At 39.0% G+C, this 22,976-nt stretch overlaps 1 protein-coding gene across 2 annotated transcripts in view; it reads left to right on the forward strand.

Annotated features, from left to right (window-relative positions):
• LOC133477529 (protein kinase C alpha type-like) overlaps window positions 1–21,092 on the forward strand; it is a 176,930-nt gene extending 155,838 nt beyond the window's left edge. For both annotated transcript variants that reach the window (XM_061772371.1, XM_061772372.1), the window contains one exon: window positions 16,269–21,092. In XM_061772371.1, the coding sequence (XP_061628355.1) occupies window positions 16,269–16,433 (165 nt within the window). In that variant the 3' untranslated portion in view covers window positions 16,434–21,092. The remainder of the gene's footprint in view (window positions 1–16,268) is intronic.
• Window positions 21,093–22,976: the final 1,884 nt, after the last annotated feature.

Genomic DNA, 22,976 nt, shown 5'->3' on the forward strand with positions numbered 1-22,976 from the left:
TCTTCCCCCTTTTTGTAAAGAAGCAATTTTTATATATGCCTGAGGGTGTACAGGCTACAGGGGAATCACACCCCTCACCCTCCCTGCTGAGGTTTATTCAGGGGTTCTGGAGTAGAGGGCACACTGAGAAGTCAAATCACAGATTCAGGAGGTGCAGTGTGATTTTTGCCCTGGGCCATGGAACAGTGGAACAGCTTTACACCCTCAACCTGGGGTCACCCCGGGTCCTGCATGGTGCATGGGAATTTGCCGAACGAGCCAACGTGTGCTTTGTAGAGTTTGTGAAGGCCTTCAATTGTGCCCTTTACAGAGTCTTGTGGAGTTTGCTCCGGGAGTATGGGGTACCGGACCCCCTGATACGAATTGTTCAGTCTCTTTACAACCAGTGTCTGTTTGGTTCTTATTGCCAGCAGTAAGTCGAAGTTGTAGGCGGAGCCGAGTCGTTGTGCATCTCTGCTTTTTGTAGATGATGTGGTTCTGTTGGCTTCATCATGCCACAATCTTTAACTCGCTGGTGTGGTTCCTAGCCAAGGGTGAAGAGGTTAAGATGAGAATCAGCACCCCCAAACCTGAGTACATGGTCCTCATTTGGAAAAGAGTGGAGTTCTCTCTCTAGGTTGGGGATGAGATCATGCCTTAAGTGGAAGAGTTCAAGTGTCTTGGGTTCTTGTTCACAAGTGAGGGAAGAATGGAGCGGAAAATCGGTAGGCGGATTCGTACAGTCTACAGTGATGCAGACTTTGCAACCGTTTCTGCGGTGAAGAAGGAGTTGAACTGAAAGATGCAGCTCTCAATTCTCTGGTCGAGCTACAGTCCCAGCCTCATCTATGGTCATGAGTCATTGGCCGTGACCAAAAGAACAAGATCATTGATACAAACAGCCGAAGTGAGTTTCTTCTGCAGGGTGTCTGGGTTCTCCCTTAGAGGCAGGGGGCTAAGCCTGGTAAAAGTAGAGCTGCTACTCAGATACCTGGTTAGGATGCTTTCCTGGACGCCTCCCTCAAAGGGTTGTGGGCACGGCCCAAGGGATGACCCAGGACAAGCTGGAGAGACTACTGTATGTCTACTAGCTGGCCAGGGAACGCCTCAGTATCCCTCCGGAACTGCTGGATGAAGTGAACTCAGGGCTTCCCTGCTGCCCCGAGGCTTGATCCCGGATAAGCGGAAGAAAATGGAGGAATTGATGGACAGTCTGATGTATTGGTGTGTCATGAAATGCATCACAACCAAAGCAGAGAGGAAACTGTCGACTGCCTAAAGCTAGTTTTCCTTTTCCTAAAAATATTTCACTGCTCACAAACACATGGCAACACATTGTGACATGCTTCAGCTTTATTGCATTTGCTGTTGCCATGTTAAATGTCTAAAATTGTATTGTTTACTTTGTTTTATTTGCATGTTTCATCTCAATTTACCTTTCAACGTTTTAGTGTCATAATCTGTCGTTTACACTCTTAAACATGGTTTTGATACATTAAGAGGTTTCCCATTGGTTGTACAAACTTTGTATGTTCAAGTGTCATAGATTATTGCTATTCTTATTAATTCCTAAAAGTCAATGTTGGTAATAAGTTACTGCTATTAAATTGTCGACTATAATGAATGCAGCAAAGAGCCACTAATGTTTTAATTGTCACAAAGACATTGATTGCACAATTTTCAGTTTAATAAGCCAATGAAAGCACAAAAATAATTCCATGCTGGTCACAATTACTCTTCCACATGGATGATGACAATGATATTTATGCACACACATCGCAATCATTTTTCTTAATTCTGAGACAGAAAGAAGACTTAGATTTGTTTTTATTGCAAGGTCAATATAAACAACACCTTTCAACACTCTTGATTATATTTCATGGAATATGTATACAAAATGCAAAGGAAACATTTCCATTCATTCACATTTCCATTTTCAACTCAAATAACCCTTTCTAAACACAGTTCTTAATAAGACTGATATCTTATCGGGTTATTATGATTATTACACACTATTTGCTAAAAACATTATTGTAATTTTTCCTGCAAGTTATCCATCTATGGTCTCTGTCTGCTTTCCCTGTGCTAGGTCGTCGGGGAATGGAGCCATTTAGCTAGCTCATGAATACTAAACAGAACAGTCCATCAAGGGGCTACAACACTGAACAGCTTCATTGCTACTGTAGATGTATGGCACTTAGCAGCCAGTGAACTACTGGCATTATTGGCACTCCAGTGTGTGGAACATTATTATCATATTGTTTTTAGTAAATACCTCATACTTAGTCTGTGGTAAATACGAGAGTCTTGCGAGTCATATCAAGCCAATGGCAATCGAACAAACACAACAAGTAGAAAAGCAGTCACAGTACTAAACATGGCTTAAACATGATCATCATCCACATGGCTACATGCGAGGCAAGTTTTCTTTTTTCTTGTCCTACCACTGCTGACCTTTCAGGAAAAGGTGTCACAAAAAGCCAACAGAATAGGCAGATTACACGCAGCGTTAACCCTTTGATATTGGCTGAAATGAAATCTACTGAGGTGTTTAACGGTTTGCTTGATACGTAGGCTGACGTCAGGAAATATGACTCCTAAAATTGTTCGAACTTTGCTGCATATTTTCACCACTATTTGGGTCAAAGTCAAAATTTTACAACTTGTGGGGCATTTGTACTTCAAGGTAACTGGGGATGTCCCGATCACATTTTATACCGGTATTAAAAATACCCCCGAAAAGTTACATTGTTTAATATGAAACAAAGCTATTACTGTTCCATTTGGCAATATCTTCGTACTTATTGATTATTTTGTCAGTTTATGACATTCAAAATGTCAGAAAATGAATAAAACTGATCTTTTTCACTCAATCTCGATCAGCTGAAAATAAAAAATCCGATCACGTGATCGAAAATTTGGGTTGATCACGTGATCAGATTGGGACATCCCTAAAGATAACTGTTTAAGATGTCAATTGATTAAAGTTTTCAACATTGTTGTGTTGTGAGACAACGTCAAAGCAGATCTGCAAGGACAGGCTATACTGTATATTGTATGTGACATACAGTATGGTCCATAAATAATTACATATCTTCTTATCCCAATTTATAATTAATTTATCGTCAATTACTTATGAAGGATATGATGAGGCAAGTCTTTTCAACCCAAACATACAAACACATATAAGGAGGACAGGCAGAACTAGTCATATGTAGACATTTGTTTGTGTCTTAAATATAGTATTTCTTTTCTTCTTTCAACTCTCAAGGGCTCCCGTTCCTCTAATAAGGTGAATCCCGGCCTCAGTGTCCCTGTAGCCTCCTGCTCCTCAGCAGATGCACTTTGTGTGATGCAAATGTTGTGCGTTTGTGAGTGTGTGTGTGTATGTGCGTGTGTGCACACCCGCGTGACTGTTATTTAAGAGATTATGTCAGAAGAATGTAAAGGCTGTGAAAATGGAGACAAGCTGGGGATGCATGTCCCGTATTTATTAATGCTTGATACTGTATGTTTTTGTGGCACATGAGAGCAACTTTGCAAGAAAAAAAGAAAAGAAATGGAAGCTTATGGCCTTTGTGCTTGCCACCTTTGTATTGTTCCAATTCTAAATTGAAGGGAAGCCAATGCATGCATGGTGGCGTTGCCATAGCACAGTGAATGATTGCATGGCTATACTGTAGATGTGGAAAAAGATAAGAAATGGTTCTGCTAGCTAGGCTAAATGTCATGATCAGATATACAGTATAATGATCTATCATGTCCATCTCACCCAGCTATGTAATACAACATTGTGGAGTCCATTTCCAGCAAATAGTTGTTCTTACACAACCTTCACACTCAACTACAGTACATCCAACCCACAACACATTCTGTCTCCTCTTCCCTCTTTTTTTGTTGTCCTGTTCGGCTGTTAGATGAAGCAGAATGGAAAATCTGTATCCCTTTTATGTCGAAAGAGTTTTGTTTGATCAGTCGAACAGAACAAGGTTTCTAGAAGGGAGAAAGAAACAAAGACAAAAGGCAACGCACTAATTGTAAACAGGATGAGTGAAGTAAATCATTACATTATCTGCAACAATGAAACGTTAAATATGAGTGTTGCATGAGGCTGAGGCTATAGTGCTACACCCTTTGAGGGAAGGACAGGACAAGATAGAACAGGCAGGACAAGGACAGGAGAAGAAGCATGCAGGACCAGGGTCATGAACCCGGCTGTAAAACTGAAGTGTGGTGGGATTGACTATGTAAATTATAAAAGTCTATAGGACGAGAGTATGAGTGAGGGGATACCCAAGCAATTTGCATATTCATGAGTTATTTGTTGCAGTAAGGGGTGTGTGCCTGCGGATACATGCAAGTGAATTGATACAATTTTACATGCACAAAGACTGACAGAAGTGTCCTGTAATTGCTGTGGCCACACCGCGGCGGCTGAGTACCCCACCCAATCAATCAAGGGACGAGGCGACCGCAGCGGGATGCAAGGAATGGAGAGAAGAGGAGGAACCAGGCCCGAGGAGCGACAGTGGGGGCCCCACCAGTAGCCAGAGCTACCCTCTTTTTATGCACATCCATCATTGCTCAATCTCACTTCGTCCACCCTTGACAGCTGCGCAATTGCAATCAATCCCCTTGCTACACCAAGCTGAGAGATTCAAACCTGTGGACCAAAACTGTGTCAGAATGAGCGTCATTAAGTGTTCATCCATCCTGGGATGTCGTTACTGTGGCAACACCAACAACATCCATTGAGCACTGTTAGCAAGAAACGCCCACTTATGGATGGCCGACATGCTTTATGGCTTTAAGGAGGATGCGGAAAGTAGGTCAAGTGTAGAAGCTGTTGATTGATAGTTATGTGAGCAGGGAATGAATAGAGGATGAGAAAGGAAGAGTGGGAGGTCTGTGTCATTGCACAGTCATCCTGGAACAGTGGCCATGGACGGACTCACATGAAATAGATGCATGCAGTCGTGACTCACTGCAGCTGTAAGACAGTGAAGGGTACACACTTTTGGAAGGTGACATTGACACATTGTCTATTTTGGCCTGCATTTAATGGACTGAAGAGGATTTATCTAATTTGACATGACTAGGTCTGTATTTACATCCACCCCACACCTGGGAAAATCTTGCTCATGCAAGAAACCCATCCTTTTTTAAGTGTCATTCACCACAAGATGATCCAGGGAACTTAAGGTCAAATTAGTACATGGGTAATAAATCCTTCCGACTTGGATTTTGTGTCACAGCAAGCATCCTGTCGATTTTGAAAGGATGCCTGACCAAAGACCTAACTGTGCTCTTACTGCACGTTTCTTGTTCGTGCTTTGAATTTTCAACAGATCTTTTTCAATCATCAGGAAATATTTACGCTATTTAAATTGTGTTTTTTTTTTTATTTGGTTTTGAATGACATCTGACTAAAGACGACCATGGTGACTCAATTTAAAATTCTTGTCACTGCTCTGTTGGACACAATTTTACAATTTAAACTTAAGTCGAATAGCGCACTATACGCCTGCGTTTAAGGCAGTAGATCCATAAATAAACAATATAATGATTCAAAACACTGGGAAAGCTACTAAAGTAAACAAAGCATTTTCTAGAGTTAAAATTCAGCATGTCCTAGTACTTTGACCAGTACCTCTAAAGGCTTAATCTTTCGGTTAAATTGTGCTATGCCAAAGAAGGACCCTAACTTATTTTCAATGTAAGCTCTCAGGTCGAATGAAACCTGTTCCGTGGCACTTGTTGAGCTTTCAAAACAATTTTTGTCATAGGAATTCATGAAAATTTAAATGTTCTGCTCGAGGGTTAAAGTGATGCTGTTATAAAACATTTAACTGGTAAAATAAAAGAACAAAAAACACTCAGGTTTAACTTTAACAACAAATAACGAAGGTGTAATATGCAGTGTAATAAGTGAGGCATCATCTTCCTTTTTAACATTATTAATTATCACACAAATGTAATAAGAAGTTAACCATTATCAATACTAAAATATAAAAACAATATCTTCACTTACGTTTGATGACAAGTGATCGTGATTTTGATGACAGTGATTTTAAAACTGTTTTGAAGCTGCTCCCTTTTTGTTTGCTCTTGTGAGGTACAGTCCCCTCCAAGTATTGGAGGGGACGGTATTGACTAAGTATTGTTTTTGTTTTATACTGAAGACATTTGAGTTTAGGATCAAAAGATGAATGTGAGACTAGACTTTACACCGATCTGATCGGCTTGATCAGTATCAGCCGATAATTAGCATTTTATGCTGATCGGCTTTGTCAAAATTCGCCGATCCGATCAATGACGTCATTGATTGGTTGCGAAAAAGACATTTACTCCACGTCGCCATTGTGTACTGTATATTTAAATCCAAAAGCTATTTTATTTTTAGCCTTGTCGCGTGTGTTTTGACGCAGTACTGTAAATGTCTGACCGCCAATAAAGTTATTTAAAAAAAAAAAAAAACATGTCGGCGGTGTGGGACAGACAACATGTCTGAGACAGACAACACGTAAAGCCTGGATCAGACGACAAGACAAATTTGGTCTTTCACGATTGCACTATGTCAGACGACTGCAATAAAATCTTGTATTCCGATACCACCACATCCTGTCTTTTATGATCACTGGGCTTTATCTTGTCAACTCAAACGCAACTGGATACACTCGTTACCATGGCGACGACAACACCAATGGATCGCGCCGTGTGTATTATAAGCACAAAATGGGGAAAAATGTGTGCTGGTGGTCAACAGTGCTCAGGAGAGGACTTTAATTCAAGGATTGCTTGAGGTATGTTCACATACTTTTTATAAAATATGGCTCGCAAGCAGGCAACAAGACGTTATGCAGCCTAGCAAGCTAGTGCTAGCACTAACGGTTGTACATAAACATGCCGGCGTTATGTTGAATCATGCTGTAAAGTTTCGGTGTGTGTGAAGTAATTTAATTACAATAAAGTAATTTAATTACAGTAAGGTAGCAGCCATTATTTCTGTCATGTTGTAATGTTGGTTTGCCCTGACTGATAAGAATACATGATCTGAATAGAGAATACTTTTGAAGATACTCAGTATACAGTACAAAACTATAAACAATGAACAAGTCTTTTCAATAGACACATTGCTCCATTCCATCTTGTGATCGCATCAGTAATCTGTTATCGTCTTTTTAAACTCGCTGATCGGTGATCGGCCCCACAAATCCTGATAGTGTAAAGCCTATATGAGACAAAAGTTCAGAATTCCAGCTTTTATGTCATGGTATTTACATCTAGATCAGTTAAACAACTCAGGACAGAGCAGCTTTTGTTTGAACCCACCCTCTTTTCAAGTGAGCAAAAGTATTGGAACAGACATGATTAAATTAACTTAAAGTGAATAAAGTGTTATATTTGTTGGCATAACTCTTACTTGCAATAACTGCATCAAGCCTGTGACCCACTGACTTCACCAGACGGTTGCATTCTTCATTTGAAATGCTTTTCCAGGCCTTTACTGCAGCCTCTTTCAGTTCTTATTTCTGGGGATTTCTCCCTTCAGTCTCCTCTTCAGGAGGTAAAATGCATGCTCTATTGGGTTAAGGTCCGGTGATTGATGTGGCCTGTCTAAGACCTTCCACTTTTTCCCCCTGATTAAATCCTTTGCTGTGTTGGCAGTGTGTTTTGGGTCATTGTCTTGTTGCATGAAGCTTCTGCCGATTAGTTTAGATGCATTTTTCTCTAAATTGCCTGCACTGATCGGCCTGTCGATCTCCCGCTCCATTCTTCCCTCACTCGTGAACAAGACCCCGAGATACTGGAACTCCTCCACTTGGGGCAGGATTTGTTCCTTGACCCAGACAGGGCACTTCACCCTTTTCCGACTGAGAGCTATGGCATCAGATTTGGAGTTGCTGATTTTCATCCCAGCCCCTTCACACTCAGTTGCCAAGCGCTCCAGGGAGAGTTGAAGATCACAGATTGATGAAGCCATCAGAAGTACATCATCTGCAAAAACCAGAGACATAATACTGATGCACGAAACCGGACCCCCTCAACGCCTTGGCTGTGCCTAAAAATTCCATGTCCCTTATAGCCGGCAATGCGGGCCAACGTCTGACACCGGTCATAGAAGGCCCGAACAGCCCTTAGCAGGGGATCCGCTACCCCATACTCCCGGAGCATCTTCCACAGAACTCCCCAAGGGACACAGTCGCACGCCATTTCCAAGTCCACAAAACACATGTAGACTGATTGCGAAAACTCCCATGCACCCTCCAGAACCCTGCTGAGGGTGTAGAGCTGGTCCACTGTTCCACGGTGAGGACGAAAACCACACTGCTCCTCCTGAATCTGAGATTCGAGCTCCTTGTGAGAGAGCAAAATGTTTTGCAAAAAGTACTGAAACATTGAGCAGTTGAAGATATGCATTCATAAATTTAGATAAGCTGCGATTGGCTTGCAACCGGTTCAGGGTGTACCCCGCCTCCTGCCAGAAGTTAGCTGGGATGGGCTCCTGCACTCCCGCGGCCCTTGTGAAATTTGATGGATGGAAGTTTATAACGCATTATAGGATCATTCTGAAATTCTGAAGTTTCACCTCAAAGATAAATGTCCCGGGTATTTTGATTAGTATTTGTATTTTCACACATTCATAATGGAAAAGTCGGAGTGAGAAGGAAAACGAAAATCACTATTTTCAGTCCTTGGAGACCTCATAGCTTACTGCGAGTGAATTGACTCTTAAACAGGTAGTGGAGGGGATGCAAAGGAGGCGTTTCTTTGAAGGTAGTGGTTGTCAAACCTTTTATACCAAGTACCACGTAAAAAAAATCCTGGCTCTCCAAGTATCACCATAATGACCAACATTAAAATACAGTAACGTAGTAAGCATACATGTTCATTAAAAGTGAGGCAGAAATTTGTAACTTATATTACATATTATTGCAACCCACTGTAATGCACTGTGCTTAAATATGAAATAAAAAAAACTGCACTTGGACAATCATTCAGTTAAAATGTCTTGCACATAAAAGTTAAATAAAAATTATACCTGAATAAATGTGTGTAAACAAATCTATTGAACGACAAGTTAAAAAGACAACTGAACTGTACTTAACAAATTTACTGTACCGGATAACCTACATAACATATAACATTGTGCACAGTTTGAACATTTATTTCAGTGATTCTCGCTAAGTGTCACTAGTGGTACTTGAGAATCACAGTTTCAAGGCATACATTGCTACGCTTAATGCTGTTTTTCCGCAACTTAAATTACTATTACTACTGTAGTGTATACTGTATATGTGTTCCTCTTTTCAAATTGTAGACTGCAGGAATCTCTTGTTGCACCTTCTCTGTTGATTGTTATGTCCTACTTTACACAAGCTAGCTATGGCAGCTGATTGGTCACAGCTTTTCCACCAAGTACTGTCATATCAGCAGTCCAGGCGTTTGGAATATGTAGCTGGTTAAAGGTCAAGCATGTCTTTCCGAAGCACTCAACATGATGTAGGGATTGATTTTTCTCACTGCTCATCAGTGAAGGCTTCACAAGGAAGTCATACTGTTAGTAAATTAGGATCAATACATTTCCATTGTTCATTTCTTAATGGGACGTTAATATCTGAGTTTCTGTATACAGCGTTCCAATCCTTTATGGTAGAATAGAAGTACATCCAAAACATTTAAGTAGTACATTAATCACACCTATAAGATAAAAATAATTTATTGTACAAAAGGAAGATCCTAAAATCCAATAGTTTACTTTCCTCCTAATAAATTGCTTATCGTGGTGAAACATATGCGGAGTTCACGTCGTCACTGCTAAAAAACAATTCAGTTTTCCGGTGAGATGAGGTTGTGACTGGAGAGAGAGCGAGGTAGATACAGCACGTGAGAACGAGTGTGTTGGCACAACTTTTAATGGAGGCGAGCCGACAGTTATCATCCCAAGTAGCTGTCTTTATTTTAATACGCTTGAGTGCAGTGGCGTGCATGGCTGTGAACATATGGAGAGATAGATAAATGGAGAGAGGCGAAGAGATTAAAGATGAGAGAAAATAGGTCAAAATCCCATACAGGACATTTTGTCACTGACAATGTATCAAGCGCTTGGGTCATCAACCCGTAAGATTTGGCAGAATCACACCATGACAAAAGATGGCATGAATGCCATGTTCTAGAGAGATAGATTTCTAATAAACATGTTGCAAAGGCGTCCTGATAAACATGTTGCAAAGGCGTCCATGTCCCCATCATGACAAGCTCTGTCAACTCTTCATCTCCTTTTGTTCAAGTTGAGCTTGTCTTTTGAGCTTCAAATCAATAAAATCAGACCACACATACACATGCTCCAGCAAAATAGATTTAGCATTCTCAAATCATGATCTTTAGCATACTCCCAGCCAGTGCCCCTATTCTCAGCCATTTGTGGGACCCCCCCCCCCCCAAAAAACTAAAGGTGGGTTGCGTGAGGAAGGGTGCACGTGATTGCCTCTGGCTAGCAAACTGAGTACAGTGCAGTGTGAGGACTAAGCCCTGCCATGAACGTTGAAAATTTGTGAGTAATGGACACCCCCTAAAAATATACAATTTTTGTTTTTGATTATAATTGCCTATAGATGTCACAAAATGGCCACAAAGCACTGCATCAAAATGGCCACAAAGCACTGCATCAAGCTCCTCAACTCACGTCAACATAGTTTCTTGGCACCAAGATGCCAAAAGATGACCCTAAGGCATTACTTTTGCTATTAAACAAGGCTTTGACCTGAGCACCAAAACGACAGGTGATTTTTCAGCGAATAACGGACGATAGGTTCCAAAAATAGGTGCATTCGCAAACACTGTACTTCCAAAATAACAACAACAAAACATCCTGTGAAAATGTTCCCTTTGCAACTCAGGTTATTTTATCCTGAGTTGTTTGCTAGTCAAAACCACCATTTCAAATATGCATATTTATTGCTGTCAATTTTGGAGTTACCACAGTGCTGTTGGCAAAATATATCAAAATAATAAAAGGTCAAAGAACAATTGCAAACGTGTTTAAAAAATCTTCTACAGCATCCTGCGGAACAAGCAGGTGCTGTTGAAGATGTCAATCATGAGTTTAAAAAGAAAATGCGAAGCTGATCATTAGAGGTCAACGTGAGAAATGTACTGCCTCTCGTGTGAAGGGTAGTCAGTGATGGATTGAAGACGACAGTTGAAGGAATAGGACTAGGCATTAGCCATAAGGTATCTGCTGTGCATGACTCACGCACGTACACACACACCAACACCAATGTTTGTCCTTGTCCTCCTATTGCTTAGAGTGGCTTGGCGGGAATGTCACCTGTCAGTAAAAATATAATGAAAATACATTTGAACAAGGCTGACACACAAACACATGTATGTGCTTCTTTGTATGGATGTCTTTTTTTTTTGTGTTAAATAAAAAAAAATGACAGGAAAACAATGTGTTGCTGCATGCCAAAACCATTTCTGCGAACATAAACAAATATGTAGTGAAGGAATGTAGGTCAGTTAGTGGAGGCCAGTTAGTCACTAGCAAGTCATGACTTTGGAAAATGCTTACAGATGCCAGTCCAACCATTGGAAGTGAGTGACCATGACAAAGAGATGTCTCATCTGCATACATAGTCATTCTTCTGTTCATGCCTAATCTTTTAGCAGCTAGAGAGGCACACAGCAGAATGTAGCGCTCCGCCAATGCTCAAATAGTATTGCCAGATTATAAATTTTCAAGTTGATTCAGCCTTGGGGGAACAAAATATCACTATCATGGTAAGAATTGATACGCCAGCATCCATCCATTTTTTTTAATTTTTTATATTATATAATGTATGTTTGTTGTCCCATGATATTTTTTAATAGTATTCTACTATAAGAAAAATAAGTATTTCATTGAAAAATCAAAAACAATGTTTTCCTCCAGTCCTATGGTGGTCCTATGGGTGGTGGTACTGCTGAATAAAAACTGAGTTTGAAAATAATATAAAAGAAAAATAATGTAAAGTCACACACAACTGAAAAAAAATACCTCCTTGGCAGAGGTACCCAAGGTTCTGGTCATGTGTTAGTTTCTATCTCTGGAACTCAGATGGTGTAGTCGTTCACTCTATTCTATACACTTCAAATGGCTAGAGTGTGTGCAGTTGCTGGAGTTGGTTCTTTTGTGGAAGCCTTTTTCACTTGACAGATGCTTAATGTGACAAGATGGTGGTGGCAGTTGAATGAGAAGTCATGAGCGGCCAAGAGGCTTCTGCTCCTAGCAGTGAGAGTTCAGGCCAAAACATGGCAGAACAAAGTTAGAAGTAGCCCTACACGGCCAAACGCACATGCTGAATCTCTCTTGACCCAAATAAGCAACTCTGTCTGAACAAGACTCAGATCTTAATTAATCAGAAAAGAAGTAGAAACACTGTTAGACACGTAAGGGCAGCCAGGGACTTTCCACAACCAAGTAGAACTCATTTAGGAGAAAATTAAGACCACCAAGTAGGTCAGGAGACACCAACTCATCCTCATGTATTGTTTTCTACATAGTTGTTCAGAATTGTCTAGTTCTGGTAGCTTTACTTTTGGTCTGTTTTTAGCAACCTTTTTTTTAGATCAGTGCACTCGCATCTTGAGGTCAAAGACAATATGAAATAGTCAAAACATATTATTTTGTCAATTTTTTTTATTGATGTTCATGCTGTGGTTAAAAAAAATCAGAAGTTACTCACTATTTAATCAGTACATGAGTAATTATTTCACTGTGTACTTTTTACTCAAGTAATTTTTTGCTGGACTACTTTTTACTTGAGTCACATTATTGTCAAGTAAGAGTACTCTTACATGAGTACAATGTTTGGCTACTCTACCCACCTCTGGAGCGGACATCCTCCATTTCTACTCTTAACGTTTTATCAACAGTTTTGCTCATCAGATCAGCCAGTGTTTGGAATGTGAGAGAAAGCCGGAGTACCTGCAGAAAATCCATGCAAGCGCAGAGGAAAACATGACAAGTCCACAGTTTAAAAAAAAAATTCTATTCATACGAATAGATGGGGTTCTTTTTCTATATCTGAATATGAATATATATATATATATGAATTTAATAACCAATAATCCATAATTATTCAAGAAATCATGTGTGTAATTCTTTTGCATTATATTAATTATAGGTGTTGGTCTCTTGTGCATTGTTAATACAAAGCTAAAGCTCACATTGAATGAATGCTGAACCTTGCTTGTTTGGAAGCGTTCTGCAGCTGTGCCAACGCTGATTTGGTCATGTGAACGCGCCACTGATATTGAGGTGAATGAGCTCTGGAGCATGTAATCTGATGTTAATAGTCAAGTGTGTTATTTTCCATTTTCACGTGTCACTGGACGCAGAACATTCAGATGAAAGGTTTGCCTGAACTCAATTCAGTTTGGTACATTTTCTGCCAGTTAGAGTGGGAAATGGGTTCATGCTTCTTGGAATGTGCGCACTGTCTCGTTCAACGTATACTCAGGACAGTTTTGTAGGATATCGTACAAATACTTTCTAGTATGACAGTATTTCAAAGCAGTTTGGGTTAGATCGTCTTTTTTTTTCTTTTTTAGATTAGATTAGATTTAGATTACATGACTTTTTTCACGTAACTTCCTAGATACTATTGACAGCCCATGTGATTTTTTTTCTTTTTTCCAATAAAATACATACATGTACAGTATTTGTCTGTCTATCTATCTAGCTATCTAGCTATCTATCTAGCTATCTATCTAATAGACACTTGCCTAAATTAATCGCTGGGTGTGTAAGTAAATGCCTACTTTTTCCCCCTCAGGAAAAAGTAAGAGACAGTTTAGACCCTGTCCACAAAGAAACAAGTTTAAATGAATCCGAAAAGGTTTTAATCATCTGCCGTTTTGCTTACTTCCGTACAACACATACACATCTTTCTTGAGATGATGACGCGGTCGTCCCAGTTCTCTTGTGAACGAGTTTTAATGTCACAAACAACAATAATAACAAAGAGGTTCACTGTGTTGGCTGTTCTTTACCTTGGCTGCGATCTTGGCTTTCGATCCGAAGCAGAAGTTCTTCCTCATGGTCAGTCAGCACAAATGTCTCTTTTCTTGACATCGTACGGACTCCTTTTTCTGTTTTTACTGTGGCAAGGTTACAGTGCCATTTCAGGCCTGGCACATATACTCCAGCATTTCAGTAAGGGGTGTCCTGTTCCGATCGTTGAGATAGAAAATCGGTCCGATGTCAGCAAAAAAAAAAATAAACGTCTTTACACGATCAGGATATTTGGGGCCAATCAGCGAGTTTAAAAAAAACGATAACCGATCACCGATCCGATCACAAGATGGAGAAATGTGTCTATTTAAAGGACTTGTTCATTTGCTGTATATACTTGTGTACTGTTTTCTGCGTATCTTAAAAAATATCTTGTCAGGTCATGTATTCTAATCAGTCAGGTCAAACCAACATGACAGAAATAATGGGCGCTAACTTACTGTAATTAAATTACTTTATTGTAATTAAATTTCTTCACACACACCGAAACTTTTGAGCATGATTCGACAGAACGGCTGTACAACTGTTAGTGCTAGCACTAGCTTGCTAGGCTACATTACGTTTTGTTGCCTGCTTGCAAGCTGTATCGTATTAAAAGTATGTGAACATATCTCAAGCAATCCTTGAATTAAAGTCCTCTCCTGAGCACCGGTGACCACCAGCACACGTTTTCCCCCATTTTGTTCTTATAATACAGTCGACGCGCTCGATTGTTGTTGTCGTGGCCGTGGTTACGCGTGTATCCGGTCGCGTTTGAGTTGACAAGATAAAGCCCAGTTATTGTAAAAGACGGGATGCGGTGGTATCAGAATACAAAATTTTATTGCAGTAGTCTGACAATCGCGAAAGACCAAATTTGTCTTGTCGTCTGATCCGGGCATTACGTGTTGTCTGTCCCACACCGCTGACAGGTTTTTGTTTAATAACTTTATTAGCTGTCAGATATTTACAGCACTACGTCAAAAGACACGCGGCAGAGCTAAAAATAAACCCGGTTTTGGATTCAAATATACTGTACATGATGGCTACGCAGAGTAAATGTCTTTAGCGGAGACGATCAATGACGTCGTTGATCGGATCGGCGAATTAAGACTTTAAAGCTGATCAGCATAAAATGCTAATTATTGACCGATACCGATCAGGCCGATCTGATCGGTATAAAGTCTAAAAAAAACGAGCATCGGCTCGGACTGGATCTAAAATCTCCCATTTTACAACTCTTATACAAGCAGCCCATTCCATACTCCTCTCCAGCACTTGTTTCCCGGAGCACGCGGGCAGCATACAGATTCCACGTGATTGCATCAGCAGGTTGCTAAGGTATTAACATTCTAGCAAGGAGTAAGAGTAGGGATGTCCCTATCCAACGTTCTCATTTCCGATCCGGTACCGATATTGCAGTCTTGAGTTTTGGCTGATACCGATATCGGTCCTATCCGAGATCAGCAATAATCATATATACTGTACTTATTTTATTTTATTTTACATATTTATTTATAGTACATACTTTGCTTATTTTGTAATGATCCAATGATATTACTCAAACAGATAACAATAATCAGCAACAGTAGGTATGAGAAAAAGTGACCCATTTAAACTAACGTTAAAAATAAGAATGTATTACAGTTGAATAAAATAAATGCAAATTATATCAGTAAAGCTTGAAAAATAACCTCAATAACCACAATAATAACTATTTTGAATTGGAACACAACCACTGCTGAACTTAAACATAAGCATATTCTACATGTCCATAGATATATTTATTAAAAATATCCGATCATAACTTCTTCTACTTTTTTTGTTACTGCAAGTGTGTGTGTCATTACGTGCACCTTACTGCCCCTCAGAGGTTAAGACATGCACAGAAGGACCAGCGAATAAAACTATACGCATTGCCACCATACGTGGAGAAACCAAATGCTGTTCCCACCATATACTGACAGTAAAAAAAAATAACTGAATTGAGCTTCAACTGTTATTGTGCACTTTAAAAGTATAATATGTATTTAATATTTGAGATTATATTTTATGGTTTTCTCATTTATTTTTAATTTAATTATTTTAAGATGTTCCACATGCGTTTATTTCATTAGCTTTACTTTGTCAGCAGTAGTTTTCTTTGCTCTTTTTATTTTGCCGAAAATAATCCAAGTTTGCAACTGTCTTCTCAATGATCTACCGTTTTAAGTGTATCTCTTCTATGTGTGTGTTTGTGTTCTCAATCCAGAGTGGCAAAGGAGCCGAGAACTTTGACAAGTTCTTCACACGCACGCAGCCTCAGCTCACACCTCCCGACGAGCTGGTGATCGCCAACATCGACCAGGCCGAGTTCGCAGGCTTCTCCTTCATAAACCCGCAGTTTGTACACCCATCGCTCAACAACAGCGAATGAGCGGGATGGCCAAACGCCTCACCCCCTCCGTGCCCGAACGTGAAAGATCTCTACTCACTGCCATTCACTAAAAAAAAAGCAACAGCCTAACATATGACCACCACTTGACATTACAAAACTTGATGCAGGATTGTAGGGCATGCTTATTTATTTTCTGCGGTATATTTTGCAGTCTAGATTACGTTTGATTTAGACTCTGCCGCCACAAGAAGTCATTTCTTTTAGTTTAATCATGAGCATGTATTGTGTACAATGATGTCCTTTTTATTGAAAGTTTACTCCAAAACTGGACGCACTGAGACAAAATAGTGTTTATCAATGCCAGTATATGATGTAAGTAAAGTATTACATTAATTTGTGGCTATATATTATCGAAGCAAGACCATTTGAAAGGAGCGTTCAAAGCATGGGTTCATTCTGTAGAAGATGCATGTACTGTATGACTTATTTAAGAAGTATTCTCATCCACACATACGTCTAGTTGTTGGCTCATAGTTTGTTTTTTCATGAAGATTTATGAATAGCCTGAAGGTACCTCCTGCCCGGGGGAACAAAGCTATCATAGCCAAATATGAAGGAGAGATGGTGCAAACATTGAAAAAGCACCTTGTGATTCAATGTTCCTTTATCATGTTTACAGCTTTCTGCCTGTTTAATTTATTTGTCTGTAAGATTTTAGTATCATTTGATTGTCTCAATTGCCAGTGGTGGCAAAAATGAGGTCATATTTTAATACAAGATGCATCAGAGCCTGAAAAAGAGCCATTATTTTTTGCCACAACTAGCTCCAAATTACAAAACCCTACTAAACTTCAAATCACTTCATTTCTCTGCAGAACATACAATCGCTTAATAATTCTTTGTACACATTTATGAACCCTTATGACTCTTAACTCACCGGACGCAATTACATTTTGTTTATGCCTTTAAAAATAATGACTAAAAGTTTACACTGTGACTCCAACTGTCTCTAAAAATTACTCAGAAGTACAAATCCTGCTAACAGTAAAAAAAATAAAAATAATAATAATAATAACTTGCTGTTTTTAGAAATGATCATCCTTGTCATCAAAATATACAGAATTTAATAATATAATATACAGGATGGTTTCTTGGATACAGTAGTTACTGGATAATTAGGATGCAATGTTTCCGATGTTGTCCGTAAGAAAACAAATATTTATTAGATTTATTTCAAAAGTAGAATAGGGTATCTTTTTTTTTGTTGTTTCTTGTTTTTGGTTTCAGAGCTATAAATGTTTGTATCACCCCTATCTTTTTTGTAATTAGAAATTTGAATTTATCTAAATCACTGTATAACTCATTTTGTAAATAATAATTATGGGTTATTTAAAAAGAGTCTAGCAAATTTTTATACTAGCATCTAAATCTGATTTTCTTACATTGTTAAGAGGATCCACAGATAAAGTGCAGTTCAACAGAGTAACATCTTCAAACGAAAGTGGACAAAATATTGCAATTTCCTCCTTTAGAATGATTGAACACTTTTTATTTTCATTTGATGTGTTGGACGAGCATGCACGTGTTAGCGTCGCACATGAACGTGAATCATTAAATGCAGCATGCCACCAAAATGTAATACTCAATTAAACCATAAAGTGAAACTCTCCTCCAAGGGCACAGATTGTACTGGGGACTATATATATATATATATATATATATATATATATATATATATATATATATATGAATGATTGGTCGTCGTCGTCGTCCCCCACCACTGTTCCAAAATCCTATCTGCGTCCTTGCTCCCCCCAAAATTTCAACAGTTTTAAAGACTTGCACCAGTTTCAATCAAATAGAAACTTCGCATGTTACTTTATGTTTGGTATTTCTAATATGTGTATATGATTTGATAAGGTTTTTGATAAGGGGGGGGTGGTGAGTGTGACTTTTAGCACACAGCCCCACTGGCCCGGAGTTCTTCACTTAGACCAGCACAATGTGTTATCATGAGAATTTAGTAGCATTTCATGAATTAAAAGCACTGAAATAATAATTAATTTAAAAAGGTTCACTGACAATGAACCTGATCATAGTCAATTATAGCATTTTTGTGGAAAGTATCAATAAAAAAAGGCATATTTATTAACATTTTGTTGTTGAATCGTTCCACCGATTTGTATTTCGTTAGGTAAATGTAACATGGTTTATGTTAGCTAACATGAATTTAATATTGTTCTTTTAACCAACAGAATACAATTGTGTGGAAACAGATGACCATCAGAATGTTTTGAGTAAAAACATAGATTTGTACAGTGTTTACTTTTATTTGTAATATTCTGAGTGCAAGATCTGCCTCTTTGTGGAGCTTCGCAAATATTCAGAGCTCGTGCGTGTTCTCAATTTGTCCAACTTGCTACTAAATGTTTATGACAACACCAGCGACCCCCTTTTAGGTCACAAACTCGTGATTTTGTGGCTTTATTTTTTTTAAACAAATGCGCCTACTAGATTTGGTACTGTTAAACACTTAAACATTGTGATTCTTAGCGCTCCTTTAGCACTGCTTGTTATGTCACTATAAAAACTAGTGGGACCACTCGCTAATGTCTCATTAATGGGGTTCATAATCTTAAATGTTGTTTGTTATTTTGTCAGTTTTGCTTTTGTGGCCATTGTCAGTTATCTCTCCTGCTTCTTCAGGCAATGCAAGAATGTTTGGAAAAAATATGTGACATATCTGATATACAGTGTATAGAAAATCATCTTGCATGTGCCAAACAAATGTGCTAGCCTTTTGGTGCACTAGTTGTAGTTTTTGTGTCAACCTCTCCGGTCGTGAACCACACCTGGTGCTGGCCACATAACAACACACAAGCACTGTTACCTGACTAGCTTGTCACATTCACGCACCAGACAAACAACATAAAGTACACGGTGCTTCCATTTGCCTCCTGACTAGCCTCAAAGCCTCAGGCTGACTTTGGTCTGAACACATTTCAACTCGTGAAACATATGATTGATTTGACATCCACGTGGAATATAAGTGAGGCAAAGTATACCTTGTGGAGCACAACAACTTCATGCTTTTTCTGAGTTGGCTCTATTCAGTAACAAAACACAAGTCCATCCTTGTAGTCGAACCCCATGCCTTGCTTCCCAATATGCTTTCGTCACAGAAAAGTCAAACTAGTTGAAATGACAGTAAGTGTGAACATGGAGCAAACAATTCAAGCTCTCCCTGCATGTGTGCCTTTCCCAACTTCTTTCCTTTCCTGTGGTTATATGCAACTTTCTTCAGTTTGAATTCTAACATCATCACATGGTGTTCCATGCCACGTGCGAGATGAGCGGCCGTGTTGGCCACTAAATACTAAGCTTTTGAGTTGACCAATATAAAATTTGGTTTGCTGCTTTAGAGCATTTTTAATGAATATTTTGATATCAGATCCTGAAAAGTAATAACCATTTTCCCAACTTTTACTGGACAATAAATAACATTGCAGATGTTGGTCCTCAGCTTTCCCATAACCTTTTCAATACTATTCTGGCTCATTAGAACAATATGGACACAAAACTGAACAAATACTCAAAACTGAAGCAGCAAACTTGAGTCATTGTATAATTTGTGTGCTTCTCCTACATTCACCTGCATTCCATCACTACAATGAAAACATATTTCTCTGCGTTGTCGTTTTATAACAAAGAAAACGTGATTTTTATCAGATCTGAAAATGGAACCACTAAATGTGGATATAAATGCTTTTTGTTGGACAGTGATGATATGCATGTGAATGGCTGGCAGGGGAATTAATAAACTAGTGTAAAAATATGCAAGAACATGTTCAATAGCTCATTTTAGGGACATAGAAAAGGAAGCCGCTGATACGTGTGAAAAGAAAACCGAAAGTGGCAAGTGTGTTAAATTGTTTTGTTTTTTTAATTTTTGCCTAGTTTAATCTTCTTTGAAGGATCCTTCTCGTTCTTCACATTCAACTCACCTCCCAACAACTTCTTATGCTCCATCCTCATTGCCTGTGTCTCGTTAATCCATCCCCCTATCAACAGTTTCCACACATATAGCACCTGTTTAGGGGTCTTTTGATTTCCTTAATTTACACATGCATGCACCCACACACAGCATGTAAATTGTCAACTTTTTCCTTTGTTGTTCTAAATCCCCGAACTAGATTTTAACAGCCATGGACATCTTGGTGTTTTACATTGTTTACATTTGAGTCTTTTTTTTTTTCTTAATTTAATTATGGCCAGATACTAATGAAGTCATCTTAATTGTAAAGTGTGAGTGAGTGATCTATTTTCTTTCTTACACGACTGCTCCTTTACTGTTAGTGCGTGATAAGGCTTTAGCTAAATCCTGTGGTCCTTTCAAAGAAATTAGTTAATGCGAGTTAAGAGAGGTGAAGGACGTGTCATCTTTTTGAATGGGGACAGGAATGCCTTTTTGCCGAACTCATTACACAATCTCTAACTGTCATTTTTCATAAACATCTTCCAGTAAATGCCTATGTAGACAGTAAAGGAAGGATTACTCTGTATTGTGCAAATGTTTGGTCTTTTTCCTTGTCAGCCTGAAACCTTTAAAATGACTGAGCAACCTACCTTGTAACTCTGATTGTGTCATTTGTACCTAATGTATGATAATGCAAATAAAAGTAAGGAAACTGAAGTTCATACTTTGGCAGAGACGTTTTTATTTGACTTGTTTTCACACTGTCTGTACTTTAAAAATCGTCAGCGTCACTAAGACATTAAGAAAAGTAATGCGTGGGATATATTTGATGTTAGCTGGCTGTAATAATAATAATAACAACAATCTCTGAAATAACTGAACATCATATCATAATATAGTCATTCTCCCAAATGTAAGCATTTGTATATTATGTAAATAAGTGTCTTTTGGTAATTGTGTGTTTATCTGTCTACTTCTTTGTTTACTGCAATGCTGCAAATTGGGAGATGCCTAACAATTTTCCTTGTTCCTGTGAGAGTGACAATAAAGCTCTATTCTATTCTATTCTAATCATCCACCCATCTATTTTGTGTGAACTGGAACCTAACCCATCTGACTATGAGTGAGAGACGGGGTAAACCCTGGACTGGCTGCCAGGGTACATAAAGACAAACAACTATTCATGTTCACATTCACATCTTTGGGTAATTCAGAGTCTTCAATGAACCTAACCTAATGCTTTTCTGACTGAACTCCCCCAAAAGGGCATTAAACAGCTGCGGCTCGGGTTCTGACCAGAACAAGGTGCTCAGAACATATTACTCCAATTCTTAAGTCTCTACACTGGCTCCCAGTCAGCTACAAAATAGACTTTAAAGTTCTGCTACTGGTCCATAAGTTACTAAATAGTGTACCTGTAGCCCCTGAATACATGAAAGAAATGCTCATGGAATAGAATTCCAGTAGGGCTCTGCGATCTACAGACTTGGGTCAAATAGTGAAGCACAGAGTCCAAAGCAAACATGGTGAAGCAGCATTTAACTGTCATGCTACACACAAATGGAATAAGTTGCTAACAGAAGGGACGTCAGCCCCAAGTGTGAATGTTTTTTAAAACTTTTTTTTTTTTTTTCTCATGCGTATGATGGAGCGTTTTAGAGCCTTTCGATTTCTTGAATGAGCTCTCTTGGACTGTACAGTATGTTTTTTTTTTTTTTTAATTATATTAGTAAGATGTCTTTAAATTTTTTGTGCTTTGTTTTTAAATTTATTTTATGCTCTTTGCTTTTAAATGCTTTTAATCATGTAAACCACATTGAGTTACCTTTTGTATGAAACGTGCTATACAAATAATATTGCCTTTCCTAAGGTATGTTTTTGGAATGTGGAAGCCGGAATACTGGGAGAAAACCCCTGCAAAAATGGGGACTACATGCAAACGCCACACAGGAAGGCCTGAACCAAGACTCGGACCCCCAAACCTCAGAACTGTGAGGCAGGTGCGCTGGCTTACTAATCAATCATAATATTGTGTATGAATCCTGACATATCCGGTATCTGAAAAATGCTGAAGACAGAAAAGGACCAGCATACTGATGAATACATCACAGTATAGCATAGAAAACCCTAAATGCAGCCCCATGGGGGGCACAAGCCAGTGCAAATTGTAGGATGGTCCCAAGCCCAGATAAGTGCAGAAGGCTGTGTCAGGAAAGACACCCGGCTTAAAGCTTTGCCCAAAAAATATGAACGTTCATCCACATAATTCCATACCAAATCGGTCATGGCCCACGTTAACAACGTCCTTTTCAAATTCAGCTACTGTGGGTCAAAGATGAAGGAGAGTTGGAAAGCGGGTTCTTAGACAGAAAGAGAACAGGAACAGCCTAGAACTGAATGTGGGGACTTTGAATGTTGGGACTATGACAGGAAAATCTCGGGAGTTGGTTGACATGATGATCAGGAGAAAGGTTGATATATTGTGTGTCCAGGAGACCAGGTGGAAAGGCAGTAAGGCTAGAAGTTTAGGGGCAGGATTTAAATTATTTTACCATGGTGTAGATGGGAAGAGAAATGGAGTAGTGTTATGTTTAATGTAATTAATG

Source organism: Phyllopteryx taeniolatus, chromosome 4, assembly GCF_024500385.1.
Source record: "Phyllopteryx taeniolatus isolate TA_2022b chromosome 4, UOR_Ptae_1.2, whole genome shotgun sequence".
In the NCBI taxonomy this organism is placed as follows: domain Eukaryota; kingdom Metazoa; phylum Chordata; class Actinopteri; order Syngnathiformes; family Syngnathidae; genus Phyllopteryx; species Phyllopteryx taeniolatus.